General features: G+C 35.4%; 1 protein-coding gene across 1 annotated transcript in view; it reads left to right on the top strand.

Moving 5' to 3' along the window:
- Nucleotides 1-21,778, top strand: part of LOC108360746 (translation initiation factor IF-2-like) — a gene marked incomplete at its 5' end in the record, with an annotated part of 143,369 nt that extends 121,591 nt beyond the window's left edge. The window contains 2 exons of the mRNA XM_017613167.1: nucleotides 16,824-16,994; nucleotides 21,602-21,778. Of these exons, the coding sequence (XP_017468656.1) occupies nucleotides 16,824-16,994; nucleotides 21,602-21,778 (348 nt within the window). The remainder of the gene's footprint in view (nucleotides 1-16,823; nucleotides 16,995-21,601) is intronic.
- Between the last annotated feature and the right edge of the window lie 1,163 nt (nucleotides 21,779-22,941).

Here is a 22,941-nt window from a genome sequence, read left to right as displayed (position 1 = left end):
TACATATAGAAAATTTCCCCACTTTAACTTTGTATGACATAAGATACATATCGATAAATTAGTATTTCTGTTAGAAATAAGTTTAAATACTTTGAAAGATTTCGTATACACAAAACCATTTATCATGCAGATTACAAAATTTGTTGCACCTAACATACTGCTACCCACTTTCTAACCAGAAGGTTCATTAAAACCGCGATTACATATGATGCTTCCCAAACTCAATACGAACTACGCAATATTCGAAAAACATAGACTGCATTTGTTGGTATTACCACTGTATTTTTTGGTTTGTTTGTTTGTGATGTCCCGACCACCTCATACTGCCTCTACTGGAATATCGGCGAACTAATTTTCGCTATTAGTTAGGTTATAGTTAACATTTTTGGCATGCTTGTCATATTTGGAACCCATTTCACAAAAACTGTCTTATGTATGTATGTACAAATGGGTTATCGGCTGATATCGTAAATCACTTTTGCTGCTCGCCACATGCAAAACCGCATAGCATAAACAAATTACTTACGTACATACATACATACATATGTCTGTACGAGTGGAGTCACCAGAATCACTCCACGTAAAATTGGTGGCCGAAAATAGAGTTTTCCACTCGAAATAATCAAGAGAACTGGCGATTGCGTAAACTCTATGCGAACAAGCTTGTTAGCCACACTCACACGATATAAACATGCTGCGAACAGTAAGCAGTTTATTTGCTTCTCGATTTCATTTTGTTTAACCAAATTTTGCGTGTGCAGATGTGTGGGGTATACAGACATTTACATATAAATAGGTTAGTGCAATGTTAACGTACATATTAATATATCGATGTACCCAGCAGTGAAAAGCCTAACCAGTGAGTGAAAATGCCAGTTCACTCAATGGTATTAGCTAATTAATTGCGCAGTTACTCAACGACGTAAAATCGGAGACCGTGTCATCTGACCCGACCTATCTTATGGGATTTTCGTGTTAACGAAAATTCACCACCGCATGATGGTGACGTTGCTTCTCTCTTTCTTTATCAAGAGCAAATTTGATATGTTTCTAAGTCCGTCAACTTAAACAGGGATTACACGATTTGTACATTTGTACAGATTTGTCCATTTTCACCGTTACGGAGTGGCGTTGTTTGCAAAGTTGTTATGAGCTGAACTCGTTCTCGGTAAAAATTTCTAGACAATACCACTCTGTGACTGCCAAACATACAAATGCACAAATCGTGTGATCGCTGCTGTAGGTTTACGCTGCATCGTTGGGCAACTGAGCTATACAGCGGTGGCCTACCATTTCGACAAATTCGAACAACTTGCGAGATCAGCGACATCTGCCTATGAGTTGTCAAAGCCAAAAGTAAAATGAATTGTTTTCCTCACAAACGTCGGCTGTGACCTGATGAAAAGACTACAGCTGATGCCAGATAAAACGCTTGCTTCGCCTTGCGTGACAGATCAGGGTATTTTTCAAAATTGTACCAAACGTCAAAAAAAATGTACCAAATCAGACAAAAATGAACCATAAAAAAAATGTTTAAAACAAATAAACATACATTTATTTAACGCCTTTTAAATAAACATCTTGTAAAAATATACAGTTATGTATGTAAGTCACATTTTCGTTTAAAGACTCTGTATGTATTTTTATATCAAGATAAAACTGTGAGAAGATTTGATATAATCTTTTGCTTTTATTAAAGAACCGAGGCTTTTACGTGTAATCTATTTGTACGTTTAATTTTTATCAGATACCGTACAGAAAGGACACGTTAAATATTTGCAGGGAGATATATGGAATGGACAATATACTTTGAGCTATTTTAAAAATGTTTGCAGACAACGGGTCGTTCAGTTCGATTTTAATAAATTTATTTTCTCCCAAAACTCGCATAAATGTATTTAAAATTGTTTGTTTTTTAGTTCTCGTGTTCCGGTAGAAAAGGTGGGAGGTAGAAAAAGACAAAACCATTTCTATATGAAATCAGAATTGCCAACCTTGTGATATAAAATGAATTTAGTCCAATTTTGTATGAAGTAGAGAAGGAAGAAAGTATTTGTATAAATAAGTAGAAGTTGTTAACCAACGTATATATATATAACCAATCGAAATATATAGAGCGCTGCATTTCTAATTTGTACCACATAGACCTTATGTGGTGTCAATATACTTCTTGGGTTCAGATTGTACCAAAAAAGCACAATTGTGACAACTTTATCATCCCTGTGACAGATTCACTTTGACATATAAGGTGATCATAGATCGTTTTGGCTGCAGCGCGCGACGAAAAGATGGACAACTCCCATATTTTTGCGCGCGTTGACCATTAGCTGATTTAATATTTATTTTGAGTCTTCAAATTCGAGTTTTTATGCTAAAATATAAAATTTAATTACACTGTTGATATTTGTAAAACTAAATATATAAAACCACGAGTAAAAAAGCAGTAAAAAATTGTTTCCTTGGCGTTCATTGTGGCATACTTTTTGCGTCTTGCGCTATGCTGGCAAAGTTATAAACAGGGTCGAAGAAAATAAGCGAGAAAAGATCCCTTTTAAGTGCTTAGATAAGTACTAAAGCTTTGGTAAATGTGCTTGCAAACATGCTCACAAAACAATTACATTAAGTGTACAGTTTAATGATTTGTTTTTTATTAAGTTTATTTCAAGGATTGAACAATTGCAATAGACAATCAAGTTTTGCTTAATATTCTCAAATAATAGAGACCTTTGCTGGTCGTTTTAATTTTTTTAAATATTCGTTAATCTCCATTTGAGATAAATTGTTTTTAATATTTTCAATAACACCAATGCCTTCCCATAGAGTTAAACCACTAGTTTTATGTTTTTGTATCCACTCAGAAATACAACTGAAGTAATGGGTTAATAAAAACCAAATCTGTTTTTATGTGATCATTTGTAAACATTTCTTTAGTTCGACGAATAAAAAAACGCCTAAGAAATGGTCAAGAAAAATGCGCCATATTTTCTTAAGCAATAAGAAGTTTATTAAGAAATTTGATACGCTTTCTACTATGGTGGCTAAAGTTTGTTTGTGCAGAGTACAATGCACCCTTATTTTCCACAGAAATATAGGCCCGTTCCATTATTTCGGAAGGAAAAAGTGAGTCAGGCTATAAAATATCAGATGTCAAAACTCCTTGGACACTACTATTCACAGACACGAAATAATAGTAATTTATTTCTTGACCGTTTTCTTAAAAGGTCCGTACTTAGCTTTATACATTGAAATAAGCAATTCTAAGCAAAAGACTAAACTTTTGGGCCCTGGTAACAATAGCAAATCCACAAAGTTTTATCTGTCATCAGATTACGGGTTTTGGTTCTTAGAACGCAGATTCGTATCCGATGGCAGGTGGTTAATGTAATTAATTCAATAAAAAAAATTATAAATGTGTAATTTTTATTTCGTTTGAAAACTCCAAATACATACTTAAATACCATTAAAATTACATGAGATTCAAAAAAAAATTTTGTTTTTTAAAACAATAAAATTTACGAGCCAATTTGTATGGGAAATTTTTTCGACTATGCGCGTATACCTTTGGAGGATTCTACGTGCAATTCGAAGTAAATTTGAAGAAATCATGGGTCTTGAATTAATTTGGAATAGGTACCTTAGCATTTTGCCGTTGTCTTGTAAAGAAGTGCTTAAATTTTGTACAAAAACACGCTATAAGCGACATGACTCCCACCCTAATGAAATAAATGAAATTGCGAGGGACAATTACCATTTTCTTCTAATTCAAATAATATTGTAGAATTGTCTTAAATATTTATACCAAAAATTGAACGTCTTACCATCACACACTTAAATATGAATAGCTACCTACTACCCTTTATTTACTAACTATATGTATGTATATACATACACATCAGAGAGCTGCTTTGAGTACGAACGAGCCTATTACTAAGAATTGAAAACAAGCATACTCGGACACCCGCAGCCAGGGTAGCCAACTCATTTTTGATAATTCCCCGATTTTGTCCGAAATTTCGTGAAATTCTCCACCCATAAATATCTCCTTATTTACAGGAAAAATTTTATGTCTTTTGATATATGTATTGCTGGTCTTTCTGTTTATTTTATTTTTAAAAGTAATTCATCTACATATCACCACCTAAAATGCAAAAAGATGTAACAAACATCGTCGCTGAAATTATAAAAGACGTAACTAATAAAAAATTCAAAATTCACTTTTTGTTTGATATGTCTATCTTATTTCATGGATTTAATTACATTTTATAAAAAAAATGATTAGTCCCAACTTTTTGCATTTCAGGTGACGATATGTATTCATAAACCAAACCAAACGTTTGGAAAGTTAGTTAACAAGTAAAGACCAAAAACAAAAATATTTACTTACATACAGCGGTGGAAAGAACTTTAGTCGACCCAAATTTTGGCCAGTTTCACAATTATTATTTTTTTTTGTTATTTAATTTGAGTCATTTTTTTTTTTTAATATGGTTCATTCTTTGGCAAAACCCATATAAATCCATATTTTAAACTTTATGCAAAATTAAGAAAAAAAATCAAAACATTTTCGTAAAAATTTCGATCTTCTGAATTAGATTTTCTAAAGATTTTTGAAAGTTTTGTAGCCCACTCAATTCTGGTATAATTGGCAAGTTTCAAGTGGCTTAAAATTTTCGTTTTATAATTTTTTTGCCGAAGGAGTTGCGGTTTTCTTCCATATAAAAATAAATTGTTTATTCGTTATATGAAAGCAAATGTGACAAAGAAAATTCTAAAACATCCACGGTAATTTGCATAATTTGCAGGGTTGCATTACCAGTACTTTTAGTTACAGTTCCGGTTCTTATGCAACTTTTTTAACTAATGAGGAAATTAGTGAAACAAAGGAGAAAAAATTTGTTAACACCTAATTCCTCACAAAAACCAGTTTAACCCCGGATATCCCACGTAAACTAGAATTCCCCACAAAAAACTGTCCTTTCCCCGATTCCCCACGCAAACTGAAATTCCCCGCAAATCGGGCAATTCCCCACGATTTGGCTTCCCTGCCCGCAGCTAACCCACAAATTTGTGTAGCTAATGAAACGGATACTCGAAAAGGCTCGAGTTTGATCTACAGCATACGCAAAGAAAAAATGAGAAGCGAAGTAGACAAAAATGCTTGTGTATCTATTTTGTATAGTTTTGCGTGGAGTGCTGTGTGTGTATGTATATTTGAACACGTAGTCTATACATACGTATGTACATAAATAGCATAGGGCTTGGGCATCGCCGCGCTACTCTAGGTTAGATTGGGTTGAGCGGCAGTCCAGAAGTAGGACTCACTTAGACTCAGGTTCCTTTGTGATACTGCATGAGGGTTTTTTAATTATCCATGTTCCCCTGTAAACCACTTGGTGCTTAGCAAGAAAGTGCAAAGGCCTCTGACGTTCACCGCTTTAAGGTCATCGATATCGTCGAAGAAATAGTTCCCGAGAGCTTTTGATCTCCGTTTTGACAAAGCCGGGCAATGGCACCCCCAGCCTAGCTGCATGTAATCCGATCAGAAAATGTCCGGTGAGAGCTCCAGTCACTATCGAATGTCCTGTCTCCGTAGATTAAGTAGAGACTTGGTGCGTTGGGAGTTCGTGGCAGGCCAGGGGGTTTTGGCAATGTGACAGGTCGGTTCCATTCGCCAACTTTCATTGGCAACTTCTATGAATTTTGCGTTCAGTAGTTTAAAGAGGGATTCCGAGAGTATCCCTTATGTCTGCATCAGGCAATGTCATTCTATGACGAGCGAGGTCGTTAGCCTTGCAGTTTGCCTGAATGTCGCAATGGCCAGGTACCCAGACAACGTGTATGCTAAATGTCTCAGCCATCTCGTTAAGAGATCGGCGGCATTGAGGAACTACGTTTGAAGTCAGCGGCATATTTCCCAAATATTTTTTTGCCACATGGCAGTTAAGATGTAGATATCATAACTGGAAATCGTATCACACTAGACAGGTGATGTGGCCTTTGGGATAGTCATCAGCACAGTATATACAGTAATAAACCTTTTCGCAGTTTTTCACCATTTGGTCCCCGAGGCGTACTTTTGGATTGTGTGCAGCGTTTTCGTTTTGCGCGCACGGCAACACTTACTGTGGGGTATTTCGCCTCATGATTAAAAAAAAGTTCATTTGGAGGATAAAATATACATAATTATGTGTTATTTATAAACAAAATGTAGGTTAAGTATAATATTCATCTTGAATGTATGCTGATATTCATGCTTAATGAAGAATAATATCAATAGTTAAGTACATAATTTACGCTTGTGTTTTATAAACTGGAAAACTCAAATCGCAATTATAGCATTGAATTAAGTTTTCTTAAATGTAAGTTTAAAGTAAGAAAAAATTTCATTGTAAGATTAAATTTTTCATAAAAAACGTAAATTTTGTGAATTTATCAAGCCAAACTCTAAATTTTCGAATATATTTAAGTCTTTATTTAAAAAAAAAAACAAGGTTTGTATAGCTATACAGACCCCAATGCCTGCCAGCGCTTCCGCCCAGACAGTCCATTAAGCACACCCAAGCTACAAGTTACAAGCGTTTTCAGCATTTAACAGTTCATTATCATGTACGATGTAATATAACAAATTATACACTGAACTATGATAATCTGTACTAGTATCTATAATAATAGACACAAATTTGCAATGTTTTTACACTTTTTCAATTAGTTTCGGGTACTATTACATAGTCATGACTTGTGCCACTCTGCCATAGTATGGTTGTTGCTCCTTTTCATACCACGTAATTTTGTATACAACTCTGAATCAACAAAATTCATGCTCCTTCTCGTTATCAACCCTGATCAGATTTTACCCCCGAAGAGTACTCAAAAAGGCTTATTACTGTATATACTGCGGTCATCAGGTCCGCCTGAAAAGCACTGCAATAATCAGGGAGGCGGAAGCTGAATGATATGCCTAACTGTTCCCCCACCACCTACTCTTTTTTCTCGCTTCGATCCGTCCGTGTAAACATGGATGGACCCGCTACAAAGCACACGACGAAATATTGTTCGTCCTGAGCTTAGTTACTAACGAAGAATACTTCTGCTCGTTTAAAGAGATTGATGCAAAACGGGTTTTGTTAGATACGTGAGTATACACGAAAATAATGCACCAGTTGCGGAAGCCTGATCCACATGGATTAGCTGCCTAAGTGGTAAGTAAAAGAAAGTATGTAAAATGAATCGCTCGCTATAAATTATATATTTTGCAATTTAACACAATAAAACCACGTTTGATGTCGAAAAATTGAATATTGGGAAAATTTACTGTTTTACAATTTATTTTATCCTCCCATTCTGTTTAGTGTTGGACAATTTTTGATCTTAAAATTATGAAAATTATGTCGAGCAAATATAAAACTACTCAAAAACGCGAATATGTGGTAGATTTCAGACCTTGTGTGGTAGATGTGGTAGATGCTCAAAAAAGTGACAGATCTACCACAATGTGGTAGAAGTCCAATCACTGGCCAAAGCGCGAATAATGCGTTTTTCTCGGTATGAGGAATCTATTTCTTAAAGCTTCCTTCCACCGGAGGGCGCAACCTTTTTCACATCACAACTAATTTTCACATTTCCTTCGAAACCTATTTTCGAAATTTGGCAAACTCTTTAGACCCATGGTTTCTTGGAAAAATTTGCTTAGAATTACCCGATATATGCACATATATAAAAATTTCAGTTGGTTAAAAGGAACATTTTTTTAATTTTTTAGATTTTTGTCAAAGTATTTTGTTTGGGCAACTATTTTATTCCAGTGTGGTATACAATACTGAGATGCTTTGATTGCCTAAATATTTTAACTGATTCCTTAAAAATGGAAAAATTAGGCAGGTATGTAATTACACACTATGACTCTTGGCACAAAAAAAAACCTCCTTTTTTCGTCAGTAGCAACCTTCACATATATTCATTTCACGGAGATGATTCGGCAGACTATCCCATCAAGTGGTATGATGCTATCAGTATTTTTACTGGTAGATGCTGATGCATAGCCGGACAATGGACATTTTGTAGGACATCACCATGTTAACAATACCAGTTGCTAGCATGGAAAAAGAATACATGACGAACTGCTTCAGCTGAAAAGCTAACAGGCAGTATTCTAGTTCACAACTGGTAGTTTTCTGAAGGGTACATACGTATGCCTATCAATATGTTGTCGGAAATTTAACAATTTTGAAAGCAATTTATATTTACTTTTTTATTAAATACAAGTATCTCGAATTCTTCCTTTTTTTTGTAAGCAACTGACTTTGTTAATATGGCGATGTCCTAACAGCAGGCCAATTATCTGACTCTGCATAAGATTTCAACTCCTTCGTTTGAATACGCTGTCATTCTGCACTTTAAAAATACTTTTTCTATCATTTTAACATGTAGTCACTGACGACATTTGAACCCTGAAAAGGATGCAGCGTGGAGCAATAGACACTACGTAGGATATCGCAATTTTAAATTCGCCAATTGGTAACCTACAAAAGGGAATTAACGCGTGCTAGTCATGTTTCTAGATTTTATAGTACCGAACCAGTTTGGCACTAGTGCGTTTCGCCATGGGGTATATACCGGTATCGGCAACACTTCGTTGTTGGCAGTCCACATTTGCCGCGTGAATTCACACATTCATTCGCTGCAAATCCAGGCTTTACAGGAAACCTTTTTGATGCAAAATTAGAGGTGGATACATATTTAAACGATTATATACATATGTTTGAGTAGATTCATACAGCTTATCCAAGTTTGGATGTATGTATATGTATATGTACATAAATACATTTTAATACATTCATAACTTCATGGATATATTCATACACACATATATATATATATAGCTCTCATTTTAATAGGCTCTCAGCGAGAGGTTACATGCTCTTGAATAAAATTATAATAAATCATAACTGCGTGTGCCCTAGGCTCGCAAAATAAAATCAAACAAAAAAGCAGCCAATTAAAATAGAAACAAAATACCTCGTACTAAACCCGCAAACGTCATCTAGGCGTAGCAAATCGACCCACGCTCGCTCCTACAAAGAATTGATAAGTATTTTTCTATTTAAAAGATTTATGTAGACAGTATCCTTCTGTAAAATTAAACCAGCTAGGCGATAGTTAGCTATTTAGTTCTAGTTCGTTTAGAAGAAAAAATGTTTTTTCCAGCAGTAATGGATTTTTAAATAAGGGACAAAATATGGGTAGGTAATATCAATTCCTTAAGGGTGTTTTTTACAATTGAATGGCTTAAAATAGTTTAAGGGCAACGAATTGGGTTTTTATTTTGCAATCAAGATTATGGAGTGTGCTGCTTCTATGCGTTATATGATTGCAAATTAATGTAACACGCATGCAGATAGGTAATAATAGAAATAGATTTTTGGACCTATTTTGGAATTATTTTTAAATACTATTTAAACGATTTATTTATTAAAGAATTATATGACATGCGCCATGCTGGAAAATTAAAATCTGCCTGGCATTATGGGAGAGGTCATATGCGGAGAAATAACCTGGACCCGAATCTCGCCATTCGATTTCGAAGTTACTTGAGTCGAAATGTGCTTGGCCCGTTTAAATTGTATTGTGGAGAAAACGTCTGCCATTTTGTTTCTTTCGATTCGAAAATAGTAATAACTCGATCACGAATGCCGCGATTCAGATCTGTTTACCGAATTGATAACCAAGGCTGGCAAAAATATGTCAGAAAAACCTGAATATATGCGCTATAAAAAGCTCGATAAATTACTAAAATGTGTTCTTAAAGTAAGAGTAGGTCACTGGAACATAAATAAATATCCATGTTATCTAAAATCAGAACAGTACACCTCAATCGAGTCGGCATATGAAGTATTTAGGAGTAACTTAAGCTCTCGCCAACACTTTGATTATGTTAGTCGAAGAAAAATAAGGAAATTAGCAGCTCAAGAGGTAGCAGAAGGTAGCGTTTTCTCTCAAATGTGATCAGCGTTGCGACTAACAATTTTTTTAACCTCTCCAATTTTCTTCCCAAATCCGACCAAAATCGTTTACAACCTACCAAATAAATTTCAATTAAAAAAAAGCATTATGAAAGCATACAATTCATTTATTTAAGCTTAATAGCCCAATTCTGTATCGGTGACAACATTTTTTTACTGACAAATTTAAACTTTTTCATACATACAAATATTTTTTTTTGTTGTAATAAAAACTGTGACAAGAATACATACATATATGTACTTTCATGGGCGTACGCAGAGTGTAATTTCGGGAGGGACTGAAATTTTTGTATGTAAATTTTATTAGAAATGTTAAAATATAGCTATTAAATATTTATAATAATTTATCTCATTAATTTTCCTCTTTTTAACCGACTTAAAAAAAAGAAGGAGGTTATCAATTAATCGGATTTTTTTTTATATGTTACCGCGTAACTTTGGACCACATCCAGTTTAGATCCGATCATCCGATACTTGTTATTGTAACAACTGAGTTGTACGGAGCCCTACAAAGGAATTTGTATTGCATAAAGTTTATTGAAGAGTTAAAATACAATTGCGTACCCTTAGGTTTACTTTGTGCATTTAAAACAAACAAGAAATAAATAAATTCAGATACAGACTTAGGCATAGCAATCAGATTATTTAACATTTTTTGGTTGTATGAATTATATACATATATACATTTTGTGTACCAATAAGTTTAATCTCTTAGGGCCAGTTTTCCAAGGCCAGTTTAAATTTAGATTAAGTTAACTGAGTTTAAATTGAACAGCTGGCTGACATTTGTTTGGCGGATCTTAGTTTAAACTACGGCCTTGCACTGAAAAACTGTAACTTAAAAGTAAATTTAAATCAATTAATTACACATGCAAATCTTTAGCAGCTGACCACACATAGTGCGGGTCATTTTTTGCTTACATGTTCCTTGCATAACATTATGCTATTGATACTGTCAATCTTAAGTGTATTTCTTAGCTTAGTTTTTATCAAAGAAAACATTGGAAATTTGAGTTCTGCAGCCGCAGAGCTATGTGGTAACTAAATTATATTAGAGCTAAAATTGGCGAGAAGCATGAAGCTATTTTAATTCATTCCATTTTTAATAGAAAAAACTTTTTCCCAAAATATATCAATATCCATATCGTTGGAAATATCAAGCTCACTTAGCCTCAGTAAACTCCACTGCGTGGTTATTCTATCCGGAGTGCAATCTATGAGAGGGGGAAACTTTAAAAAAAAGGTAAAATTGGTAAATCTTCTTTAGAAACTACCTTAGCTGCTTGAAATCGAATCTTAAATTTATTTGGTCAAAAACTCTATGTAAAACGTTAGTATATTGGTTTTAATCTCAAGGATTCCAGAACAATTGACATTACTTTTCATAAACATCTCAGCTTTCGTTCCAACAAAAATGTCAGATATTTTAATATGATTATTTTCATTATTAAAATAAACATTAATATGTTACTGATCGCATCTTTTTTAATAAAGTTACTCAAAATTAAGAGATAATGTGCTTTGATAGTTGCATATCAGTATGGCAAACGAGAGCTTTCAGCTTGGAAATCTTTGTTAAGATTGATAATTATTTGGAAAATATACGATATAAATAAAAAATAGCATTTGGGTTTTGCAACACATTCCTTCTGCCAGGTCTGCAGATCGCATACCGTTTACTTCGTAAAAGCAGGAAATAAAGTAAAGTTTCAAACTATCCCATTGCTCAACTATTCTTAACAGAACGCTTCCTAGTGAAAGCCATCGTGTTTGAAATATGCAAAATATTTTGTGGAGTTTTACCGAACAGTAGTCCTGAAATTCCTTCAGTTTAAGTATTCTCTTTGGACAGTGGGAAAAGGAACTGTATATGTTGCGGCACAGTGTCTCAATGCTTTTCGGCAATTTCTTACATTTAAGCAAAGGTAAAGTGAGTGGCATGCGCACTAGAGTGGTTCAAAAAAATTTTTTTTTGGAAATTCATAAACGCTTCCTCAAATTATTGTTATTTGTGATAAAAAAAAGAAACGTGTTTTTTTATTTTGAAAACAAAGTTTTCTTAGAGGTCGCGCTGGTCGTTTTTTTATAAAAACCCTCTGGTTCACAATTTTTTTATTTTCTTGACATGTTAAAATGCAGCTAAAAATTTGTTTTTTACAAATAATTACTCCGGTATTATTGGGGAACATTCCTTTAATTACATACCTGTCTTGGACAGTTAGAATGGGCCTAGTGCCCGAATATATGCTATCGAAAAGAGACTAGTAAAATTAAAACGTTGATACTGAACGATTCACGCATTATCATTGGTTGGAGCTTGTTCCTGGGGGGTTTCTGGGGTTGCTAATTAGGGATCTGAAGTCAGTTTTTCGAAATTCAAAATGGCGAATCCAAAATGGCGGTCAATTTTTTTAAAAAATGATTGAATTTGTTCGAAACTTGGCACTCAAGAGTTTGTGTGGTCGCCAAATACGAATCTGAAGTCAACTTTTTTAAATTCAAAATGGCGGATCCAATATGGCGATCAAATTAAAAAAAAAGTACTAAAATTAAAACGTTGATACTGAGCGATTTACGCATTGTCATGGGATGGAACTTGTTACCAGGGGGTTTTTGGGGTTGCTGATTACGAATCTGATGTCAGATTTTCACAATTCAAAATGGCGGTTAAAGGTTTCAAACAAATCCAATCATTTTTTTAAAGTTGGTCGCCATTTTGGATCCACCATTTTGAATTTTGAAAATCTGACATCATATTCGTAATCAGCAACCCCAGAAACCCACTGGAAACGTGTTTTAACCCTTGACAATGTACAAAACGTATAGTATCAACGTTTTAATTTTAGTACTTTTTTTAATTCGATCGCCATATTGTATCCGCCATTTTGAATTTAAAAAAATTGACTTCAGATTCGTAATCGGCGACCCCAAAAACTCTCGAGTGCCGTGTTTCTATCAAATCCAATAATGTAAAAAAAAAAATTTACCGCCATTTTGGATCCGCCATTTTGAATTTCGAAAAACTGACTTCAGATTCCTAATTAGCAACCCCAGAAACCCCCTGGTAACAAGTTCCACCCCATGACAATGCGTAAATCGTTCAGTATTAATGTTTTAATTTTACTAGTGTCTTTTTGAGAGCATATTTTTTACTAGACCCATTCTAATTGTCCAAGACACGTGTGTAATTAAGGGAAAGATCCCCAATGAGTAATTATATGTAAAAACCACATTTTTAGATGCATTTTAACATGTCAAGAAAATAAGAAAATTGAGAACATCAGCGTTTTTATAAAAAACCGACCAGCGCGACCTCGAAGAAAACTTTTTTTTTTTAAATAAAAAAATACGTGTCTCTTTTTTTATCAGATATTACAATATTCTGCTGTAGCGTTTATGAATTTCCAAAAAGAGTGTTTTTATGAACCACTCTAATGCGCACTATATAATATGCTATAAAATAAAGCGGTTTCTGCACTCAATAATGTTTTCAGCCCGCCCAAGTCTCCAGCCATAACATTGGCTCCATCAGTGCCCAAACCAAGTAGGTTTTTTATTTTAAAAGGCAGGATTGGCAAATGTTTAAAAGGTACAATTGGCAAATATTTATATGCAAAATGATGTTTGAAATATGTATATATTTTATAATTAAGAATTTTAAAATTTAATTCAACTATCCGACCAAAATCTTACTTTGCCGACCAACCTAATGAAAAACAAGCGACCAAATTTGGTCGGAAAAAATCAATAGTGGCAACACTGAATACGATACTCATCCCTTCTCTATAAAGCACTTTCCTTGGCAAAAAAAGGCATACAATCAACTCAGGGAGTCCTGGGTCAACAACGCCTTCAAAATCATATCGTATTTGTTCGTAGCTGACATGAAACTATATGACATTGTCGTATGAAAAAAGGAAAGCATGGAAAAAACGAAGAGGTCAAGGAATGATTCAGAGGAAAAAGAGAACTGCATTTTTTCAAATGTTGCAGAATGGGTGGCACAAATCATCTTAAGGAAGATAAATGGATGTTAGGAAATCGCGGGGAAGTAAATTGTAGTCTTGCAAATCGTAAGGACCAGTTGGTTTTAGATATCCCGTTTGTTACGTTCCGCCCATCCATTATAACGATTCGTCTTCATTTAAAATGCATTGGATAGTTAAGTGACAGTTCACTCCGTCCCATTACTTTTATTATAACCAAGGCATAAACGGGATAGGAGGTAACATATGCTAGTTTTTTTGATTCGGGTACCACGACTCCACCGGAGATCCTTTATGCGGCAAAGTGGAAGACAATATACTTATATGTTTTTTTCGAAGCAGAAATACAAATTTTACTTATCTAAACAGTCCCCGACGCAATACTCAAACAGTATACTATTTATGTATATGGAATGGTGTCGGTGATGCAGTTGCAAAAGTGCAGCGGAAACTTCAGCAAGGTGAAGAAATAAGCAGCATCAAGGCCGTATTTAGGGGGGGCATGTAGAAATGTAGGATTTTAAGGCAATAAAAACTTGGAAAAGGCAAAATGACCCCCAGATACAGCAACTTCATCCGGCAGTACTAAAATCTACGTATTCTTAGGCGTTAGTACTTTGAGGAGAGATGCATGAGACGAGGGCTTATTGAGTATTAGTTAACGGAAACCTTATTAGCTAGTTTACATAGTTCTTATTTACCAAGTGATAACCACATATCTGGAGGACTGATCTAACAGGCTCGGTGCCTTGATATTAGATTTGTACATTGGTATGCAGACGACTCAGTTGTAATGGGAAGATGTCACACAGTCATTATTTATTTATATCCCCTTTTTTGTCAGATTATTTGTTCACCTCATAGTTAAGTATATTACACAAATCGAAGCGGCTGCAGTCTAATATATTCTGTGAGAATGGTTTGTTAATGTTTTTGGATTCAATGTTAAAAGGTCCGCGAACTCGGTGAGAAAGTGGTCAACTGTTTCTCCCAAGCCCGAGCCATTTAGAGTTTTGGCAGCATCTACTGCTAATTTTTTCGGCATGTTCACCCGCGGCCAGTATCCTGTGCAGACATATGTAATTTTATAGTATATTTTCCTGCTAATTATAACAGAGTCCTGATTTTAACTGAGTTGTAGGAATTCCACATCTGCCTGGTAATTTGATACAACGTTAAATAGCTACACCCCTGGTAAGCATTCGAGAGGGAAATTTCTGCTTTAGATTTTCCTGAAGACCTGCAGCGACTGTCATGCCCTCCAAGCACTATGTTTCTCGTGAATTCATTCACTGCGGCTGGAGAATGACGTGCTGAGTTTTTGGTTGGAAATCTTACATGTTCTCCGAGTTACTTCTGATAAAGATACTCATGTACTAACGTTCAGGGCCAAAGATGAACTCTTAGAGTTGGTTTCAGCGCTATAAAACGTTTGACCAGTAATATTTGTCTATTTGCAGCATCTAACTACTCTCAATTTCGATTCGAAGAAAATGACTCTTGTCATAAAATCAACAAAATCGATATGTAAGTAATAACATTTATTCTCGTTATTTATATGTATGTGTAACTTACTTCATTTTATTCCGGGTTAATTTTCATGATTCTGTTCGAAATATGAAAAATAGCAGATCATTGATGGTTGAAGATTCCCTGAAGCTTTTTATGTATTTCGAGAGGCAACAGCTAGCATTTATACTTGCACGTTTAGCTGATGTTTATCCGCGGTGGCTATAGAGCCCAGGAACTTAACGTTGAGCATGTATCATAGAAATTTTACTCGTATGGTTATTTATTTAATTTCGCAGTTATTCAATTTCTTTACCGCTTATCTCACATTAAAGGTCGTTCTGCACGACTGTCATTTAAATTACAGAAGACCTTAAAAATTCCAATATACGAATGCACGAACGCAATAAATATTAATTTTCGTAGTGCTTTCATTTGAACTGGAAGTAATGCAAGTGAAAAATAAAAAAATAAAGCTGAAATGAAGACAATGGCAACTGCTGCGAGAAGGTTAATATGTAACATATACTTACCATTTATATGTACGTACGAGCTTGACACAGTAACTGAGCTATTTATGTCACCACACATACTCACAAACGCACCACATATATATAAAGCATTTATCTATGCATATAAATGTATATAAGTATGTAGATATGTATGTGCTGAGGTAGAAAACGGGTCACGTTTGAATCGTTGTGTGTTCAAAATTGAATTGATTTTGGTGTAATGCCAACACCGATACCAAAGCCAACGTGTCTCTATTGAAGGGCGTTGTCGGCGACCTCGCTTAAGTTGGTGTTTTTTCATTTCCTCACACCTTATCTGCGCCACAATTTCAGTTTCAGATTTCTGCCAATATTACCAATTCTCCATCCCCGCACGGCCTTATTCATTCAGCCATTTCCGCACATTATACGTGTCAGATTAACTTAACAAGGTATTATCGACGCAGTCATGCACATACACAAACACACATAAACACATACGGGCATATGTGAAGGTAATCTCATCCATACAGTAATAGATTATACATCTACTATGTGTGCAATGAATGCCTAGGTAGACAGACAGCCAAGTGATTTTAATGTACATTCTGCAAATCAATGAAATTTGAAACGAATCAGCTAGCGTCTCATTGACTCATCGTTTCGTTGCCTTCACATTGCAGCGCCTAATCGTCTCACTGACTAGTTTAATAGGTTAGCTGAATAAGTGAGATTTCATGAATGTGGATAGGCTTATACACAGATAATACGCACATACACATACACAATCTTACATTCGCAAACGCCAACCCATGCAGGTGCTCATTCCAGGTACTAACAGCAAAAGGGGTGTAGCGAGCATTAAGTTGGGTGAAAGGATGTACATAAGTGTATCAACGGATGACGGTAGTATTACATACATTGGACGCAGCTGTGTTATGCGCATTGAATTGTCATTTTTGGATATGAATGGCATTACAACTACGCGGGTATTGTTCGTATGCTCTTTGTTGCTGTTGACGGTAATCGTTAATTGAATAGTACATCCCGTTTGAGATTAGAAATGAGTGGCACTATCAACGCATTAGGTTCTGAATTCAATGCTATGTCATTAACGCAACTGAATATCAAATAGGTAGTTATGTACATACGTATTTATGGTAAATAATCAGCCATCCAAAGTTTATATTCTGTACACTTGCAATAATGTGTTGACGTAGTACTATTAACATACATAGATAGGTATGTGGTGTCACACAGAGCACGAACTGCAAAGATGCATCGGAAGGCTTTAAGCTGCCTTCACATATATACGTATATCCAATCAAAATAAAAGGTATCATGAGAGCTATTAGAGAAAACCTCGAAAGCCTTGAAAATCTCGAAACTTTGATTGAACTGTAGCTATATCCTTTATTGCTTGACAGGGGTGACAGTGCGTATGAGTAATCAATAAAAACTAAGCAATTGCTTTTTCTTAAAATTTCAGACCGCTTACTCCATTTTTTCAAACAAATTTAAGTGAAAGGTCTGAAATTTTAAGAAAAAACAATAGCTTATTGTTTATTCATAAGGCTCAATATGTAAGGTGTGTTTGGCAAACGCTTGAACATAAGTAAATAAGGGATAGTTGGGCCCGGGTTATAGGAAAAATTTTTGGTACTGAACACATAACAGACGGTCAAAATATTTTGAAAAGCCGGCTTTATTGTACGATCTGGTTGAAATTCATAATGGATTTTAGCTTCATTAAATGAAACTCTTCTGCAAAAGTTGAACTCAATAGATAGATGGCGCTGGAGTCAGCATATTTAGAAACGGAGTATTTATGGTTTGTTTTGGCTTTATTTTTATGATATAAGAATTTAACTTTTATATGGTTAAATGAAGTATGGGGTTAAGTATGCATACAAAGAGTACGAAATTGTGTAAGCGCGCCTTCGTCTGACGTCCGCATACACCATATATATCCTTGCAATATCTCCGCTGAAATTGCTTTAAACAACTGTTGTTGTAGCAGTAAGACTCATAGAAGTCAGTTTATGGATCAAGAGAATCTGTGGTCCATTAGATATCGTAGGCTCATCAACGGGTCACAGGTGTATCAAAAATAATAATTTCCATTCAAGACGTAGCACACAATCTCACTCAAGGAGCTAGAGAGAACAAACGAGTGGTTTTCTTTTGTTTCAGACAGGCAGCTCCAAAAGCTTTACACTCACACATACATAGACTGAATTCCGTTCATCGTTGATTGAGATTGCCAAGATTTATAGAATATTCAAAAAATTCGGACGCCGCAACTATTGTAGACCTGAGCGATAAAGCGGGCATAAAGATAAAGCAATTGCTCAAATTTGCCAACTTCAGAAAAAGTGAACACGGTGGCACAGAGAAGAAACTTAACTTTTCCTTGAGATGTGAGAATAATAATGACGGCTAGAATTCTGAGATTTGCCTGTTTAAACGGGGTGATTAACAAACGATCTTTGATTGAGATTATGTATATTTAACCGACTTCCAAAAAAGGAGGAGGTTATGAGTTCGTCAGAATATTTTTTTTATTTTTTTTTTATGTATGTTACCGCATAACTTTGGACCACGTCAACCGATTTTTGCATCGGAAAAGTAGTGTCTCAGAGGTGATCTCATACTAATCTGGTTAAGATCGGGTCGGTGGATCATGAGATATATATATATATCTTTTTTATATGAGAGTTGAAGTCGGTTTTTTTTTTGCTAAAAATTACTTGATTATTTTCTATTTTTCTTTGCGGATATATCGAGCCCTAACCGCCAAAATAACGTAAGCGACATTTTTTTCAAAATTTTCTTTTAGATGCGGAAATATTCCTAGAGAATCTAGATACATTTCTGCATCAAAAGGAAAATTTTGAGAAAAATGTCGATTACGTTATTTTGGCGGCTAGGGCTCGATATGTTCTCGAATTGTTAGTTTGTTTAAAACAAAAATATATGTCGCTCTCATTTTTACCTTGCGTTTTATAGAGCTTCTTCTTCAGTTAGTGTTAAACGTAATTATACAAAAAGACATTCAGTTTTAAATCGACACCAAAAATCAGGTACCTTTTATGAGAAGCCTTTTCTAGGCATACATTTGGAAGTTTGCCTTAGTTTGCCGAGTGGAGACAACTCGGATTAGGAATCAAACCGGGTAGAAGTACTCATATGTTACTTTAAAGCCCATTATTTTTGAAGTATCAAAGAAAACATGTTTTTTGAGATTTTCAAAAATTTTACTTTTCGACTTATCAAATTTGTGTAACAAGGTAAAATGTTGCCCGGAGTGCATATACTTTGTAAAGTTTTCAATACATTTGGATTTCGATATCCTTTAATTTAGGTGGCAACCCTATACATACCCTTTACATATCTTAACCATACATTCGTAAGTGTATATGTACTGTGTATACATAATAAATTTGAAATTAGCAAAATAAAAATTCGTATTACATAGAAGCGTGGCAACCCTAATGGAAAATAATTTTTGACCCAAGTTCTCAATAATACTTTTCATTTGATATCTATATTGCGATGTTTTAGATATATTGTGTAGAATCGAATTAAGTTGCAAACTTACACTGTTATCCCAAGGGATAATATTTTGTATATAGGGAAAGCATTGTTTAAGAATCTTCCCTTGGTCCCCATTAAAAGTAAAATTTAACCTTTTTTTCTAAACAAAAAATTAAATAAATATGCGATTCAAAATCTGTGGCAACCCTATTAAGAAATTTTTTGAACTACGAATCTTTAAAATACCTTTCATTTGATACCATATTATGATGTTTTAATTAATTTGTAACAAACTTCGAATAGGTGGCAACTTTATACGAGTCTTCTCGGAGATAGTGCCTATTCAGGTAACCTAAAAAATCCAAAATATTATCTGTGTAAAAAATTTCATCAGAGCCGTTTCCAAGAACGCTATGGTTATCTATATATACATATATATGTATACATATATACAGGAATTGCTAAATAAGATACACAGCTCTTTTGCGTCATAATTACTAAAAACAAAACTTCAAAACGTGTATGTGTAATTCAACGATTTCCGTATGCTGCATGGTGAAGAAATTTATTGTTTACCTCATGAAGCTAAATATTGAATACCATTAGGTCTTCTCCATTAACTTTAAGTGCAAGTTCATAAACGGACATATGCCCTCAAATAAACTGCATGATTTTCATGCTTTATTTTTTAAATTATTTTTAATTCTTGTTTTTTTTTTTATGAAGGAAACCAAACCATATATTCCAGCAGCACAGACATTTCTGACTGCACTTCATTACTTTCATGATTTCTTTCCACTTAGCTGCTGAAATCTATTTAATAGCACGTTTGCGGCAACGCAGCACAAAACGGCATAAAGTAAGTCACATACCCTGCAGTAAATTCAATTGTGTCCATCCCACAGACGCCGTTATGTTGATTAGCACTTCAATGGCGATTTTGTATGCATTGAAAAACAATTCTCTAATAATTATATAAAATTCATCGGAGTGTTAATGTTTCCTTGTTATTATATTATTCTTCTTCTTCTTGTCTGACACTGTAACCGCCTAAGCCTTTTTGGGCCGACTCCAACGAAATATGCCAGTCGTTTCCCTTCTGTGCCAACTGATGCCAATTGGAAATGCCAAGTTCTTCTCTACCTGCTCTTTCCAACACAAACGAGACCAACCTCTACCTGAAAATCTTTCTCCAGAAAACTTCAAATGTTGGCATTGTCTATGGCTCCGCGGGTGTGATTTTTGTACAACGACAGAGGACTTTACTTCTCAATTGCCTACTCAGTCGAAAGTAGCACTTGTTGGCAAGAGTGATTCTCCGTTGGATTTCAAGGCTGACATTATTATGGGTTTTAAAGCTGGTTCCTAAATAAACGAAGTTGTCCACATTTCTAAGTGTGTAACCGTCAGCCGTGACGTTGAAACCGAGACGCTAATGCCCTGACTGTTTATCCGATGATTGGATATATTTCGTTTTGTCCTCGTTCACGGCCAGATAAATGCGCTTTGCTTCTCTATATAATTACGAGCAGACACCACCAATGATGACCGCGAGCGGTTAAGTTATGCGGTTATTGTCCAACATATAAATAACGAAATCACTCGAAAGAAGTCACTATGTCTGAAAACTCGTTTGGTATCAAACGGCTTGCAGATATCCTTTACACAGCCGCATTAGTTTGGCAGAGATACCAAATTCAGATATCGCGACATAAAGGCAACTTCTTTTCGTTTTTCCGAAAACGGCTTTCAAATCGACAAATAGATGGTTGGTGTCGGTCCTATTCTCGCGAGACTTTTCCTGGTCTATGGTGGATTCGAAAGGTATAAAGACAGACTGAAAAAACCAATCACTTCCGTGATGGTGGACTCCAGTATTTCACATAAAACGCTCGATGAAACTTTTAACCGAGGCTAAGATGGCCACCTTTTTGTGGAATGGTCATCTGACTAGAAGTGTGTCTTCGGTCTATCACAACATGATCGTTTTAGTTTCTCGATTTCCCATCTGAAGATAGCCATGTAGCTTTATGGATACCTTTATGCTTGAACCTAATAGATATTGCATACCAACATTTGGGGCCCCGGTGAAGTCGATCAGCCTTATTTTGATATCGGACGTTTTGTCGTGAAGGCTGAGTTTTCCGAAAGTGGCGCCAAAATTCCTTTCCTTGCCTACCTTGGCATTGAAATCGCCAAGCATGATTTTGATATCCTTAAGGGGACAGATCCTTGAGAGCTCGTCCGTCGAAGCGTGGGCGCAGATGAACGAGATGTTGAAGTATGTCGCTTTAATGCGGGTTGCGGCTAGATGCTCGTCCCCGGGGTGAACGAGAGTACTCGGCGACGGAGTCTCTCCCGCCACAAATCAAAAACCGAATTTTCGCTCGTCAATTTTTATTGTGGCGTATTGATATTTATTTCAATAGTGTTATTGAGCTTTGTACCACGATTTGTTTGTTAGGAAAAATGAAAAAACGCTCTTTTACATGGCAGCAGTAGTGGATATCGCAAGGACCTAAGCTTTCCTTGCTTTGCCCTTTCCATCGCGTATCAGCTTTTGTCTTTCAAGGAAATCAACCAGCCGGGAAGATCCATCTTCCTCATTAAGTACCCGGATATTATAGGTGATTACCCTTAAATGTTAGTCCTTTATACATTTGGCGTGGTCGTCATCAAAAGAAGGCGGTTTGGCAGAGGCTTGTTTGTTACTTTCAATGGGAGGGGTGTTTTAAATAGAGGGACCTAAACCCAGCGCTCGCGAGGCTTTTCGCCTTCCCACTTTAACTCGCTCTGAATTGGGTGTGTGGTCACGTGGGCTAAATAAACGATTTTTTTTTTGTGGCCGGAAATTAAAGACAAGGACTTGGACGATCTTTGGTTTTAAGGCGATTGCGAGCAATACCACTCAAGTTCGGTAATCGTGTTGTCAGCCGTATCGGCGAAGTCAATTGGCCACCTCAAAGCTTTGATTCGACGCCGTTAAACATTTTTGGTTGTTTGCCGTGAAAGACCGATTTCATGCGATCAATGTTTTAACGATTAAGGCCCTAAAATGAATATGGAGCGAGCCTTTCGTGAGGTGAAACCATAGACCGTCCCGAAAGATCTTTAAAAACTGAGTCAGCTACTTGAATGAAATCGTGTTCCATTAATAATGGTAATGTTTGCTTCATTGCTTATTCAATTAAAAAAAAAAACATTGAATGGACCACCCTGTATATGTATGAAAAAATAACAAAGACACCCTAATTTACAAACACGCATAACTAAGAACTGCCACTGGCCTTTTGCGTTCAAAATACAAGCCACAGTTAATGGAATATCTTTCGAAACGTAAACATATTTTGCAGGACTCCTTTAATATGCTTCCTTCGTACATTCTTTAAGCAGGCTCTT

The sequence above is a fragment of the Rhagoletis zephyria genome, unplaced genomic scaffold (genome assembly GCF_001687245.7).
Source record: "Rhagoletis zephyria isolate East Lansing unplaced genomic scaffold, Rhagoletis_zephyria_1.1 Rzeph_scaffold_00619, whole genome shotgun sequence".
NCBI lineage: Eukaryota > Metazoa > Arthropoda > Insecta > Diptera > Tephritidae > Rhagoletis > Rhagoletis zephyria.
Note: the sequence above shows the minus strand (reverse complement) of the source record. Positions and strands in the feature narration are given on the sequence as shown.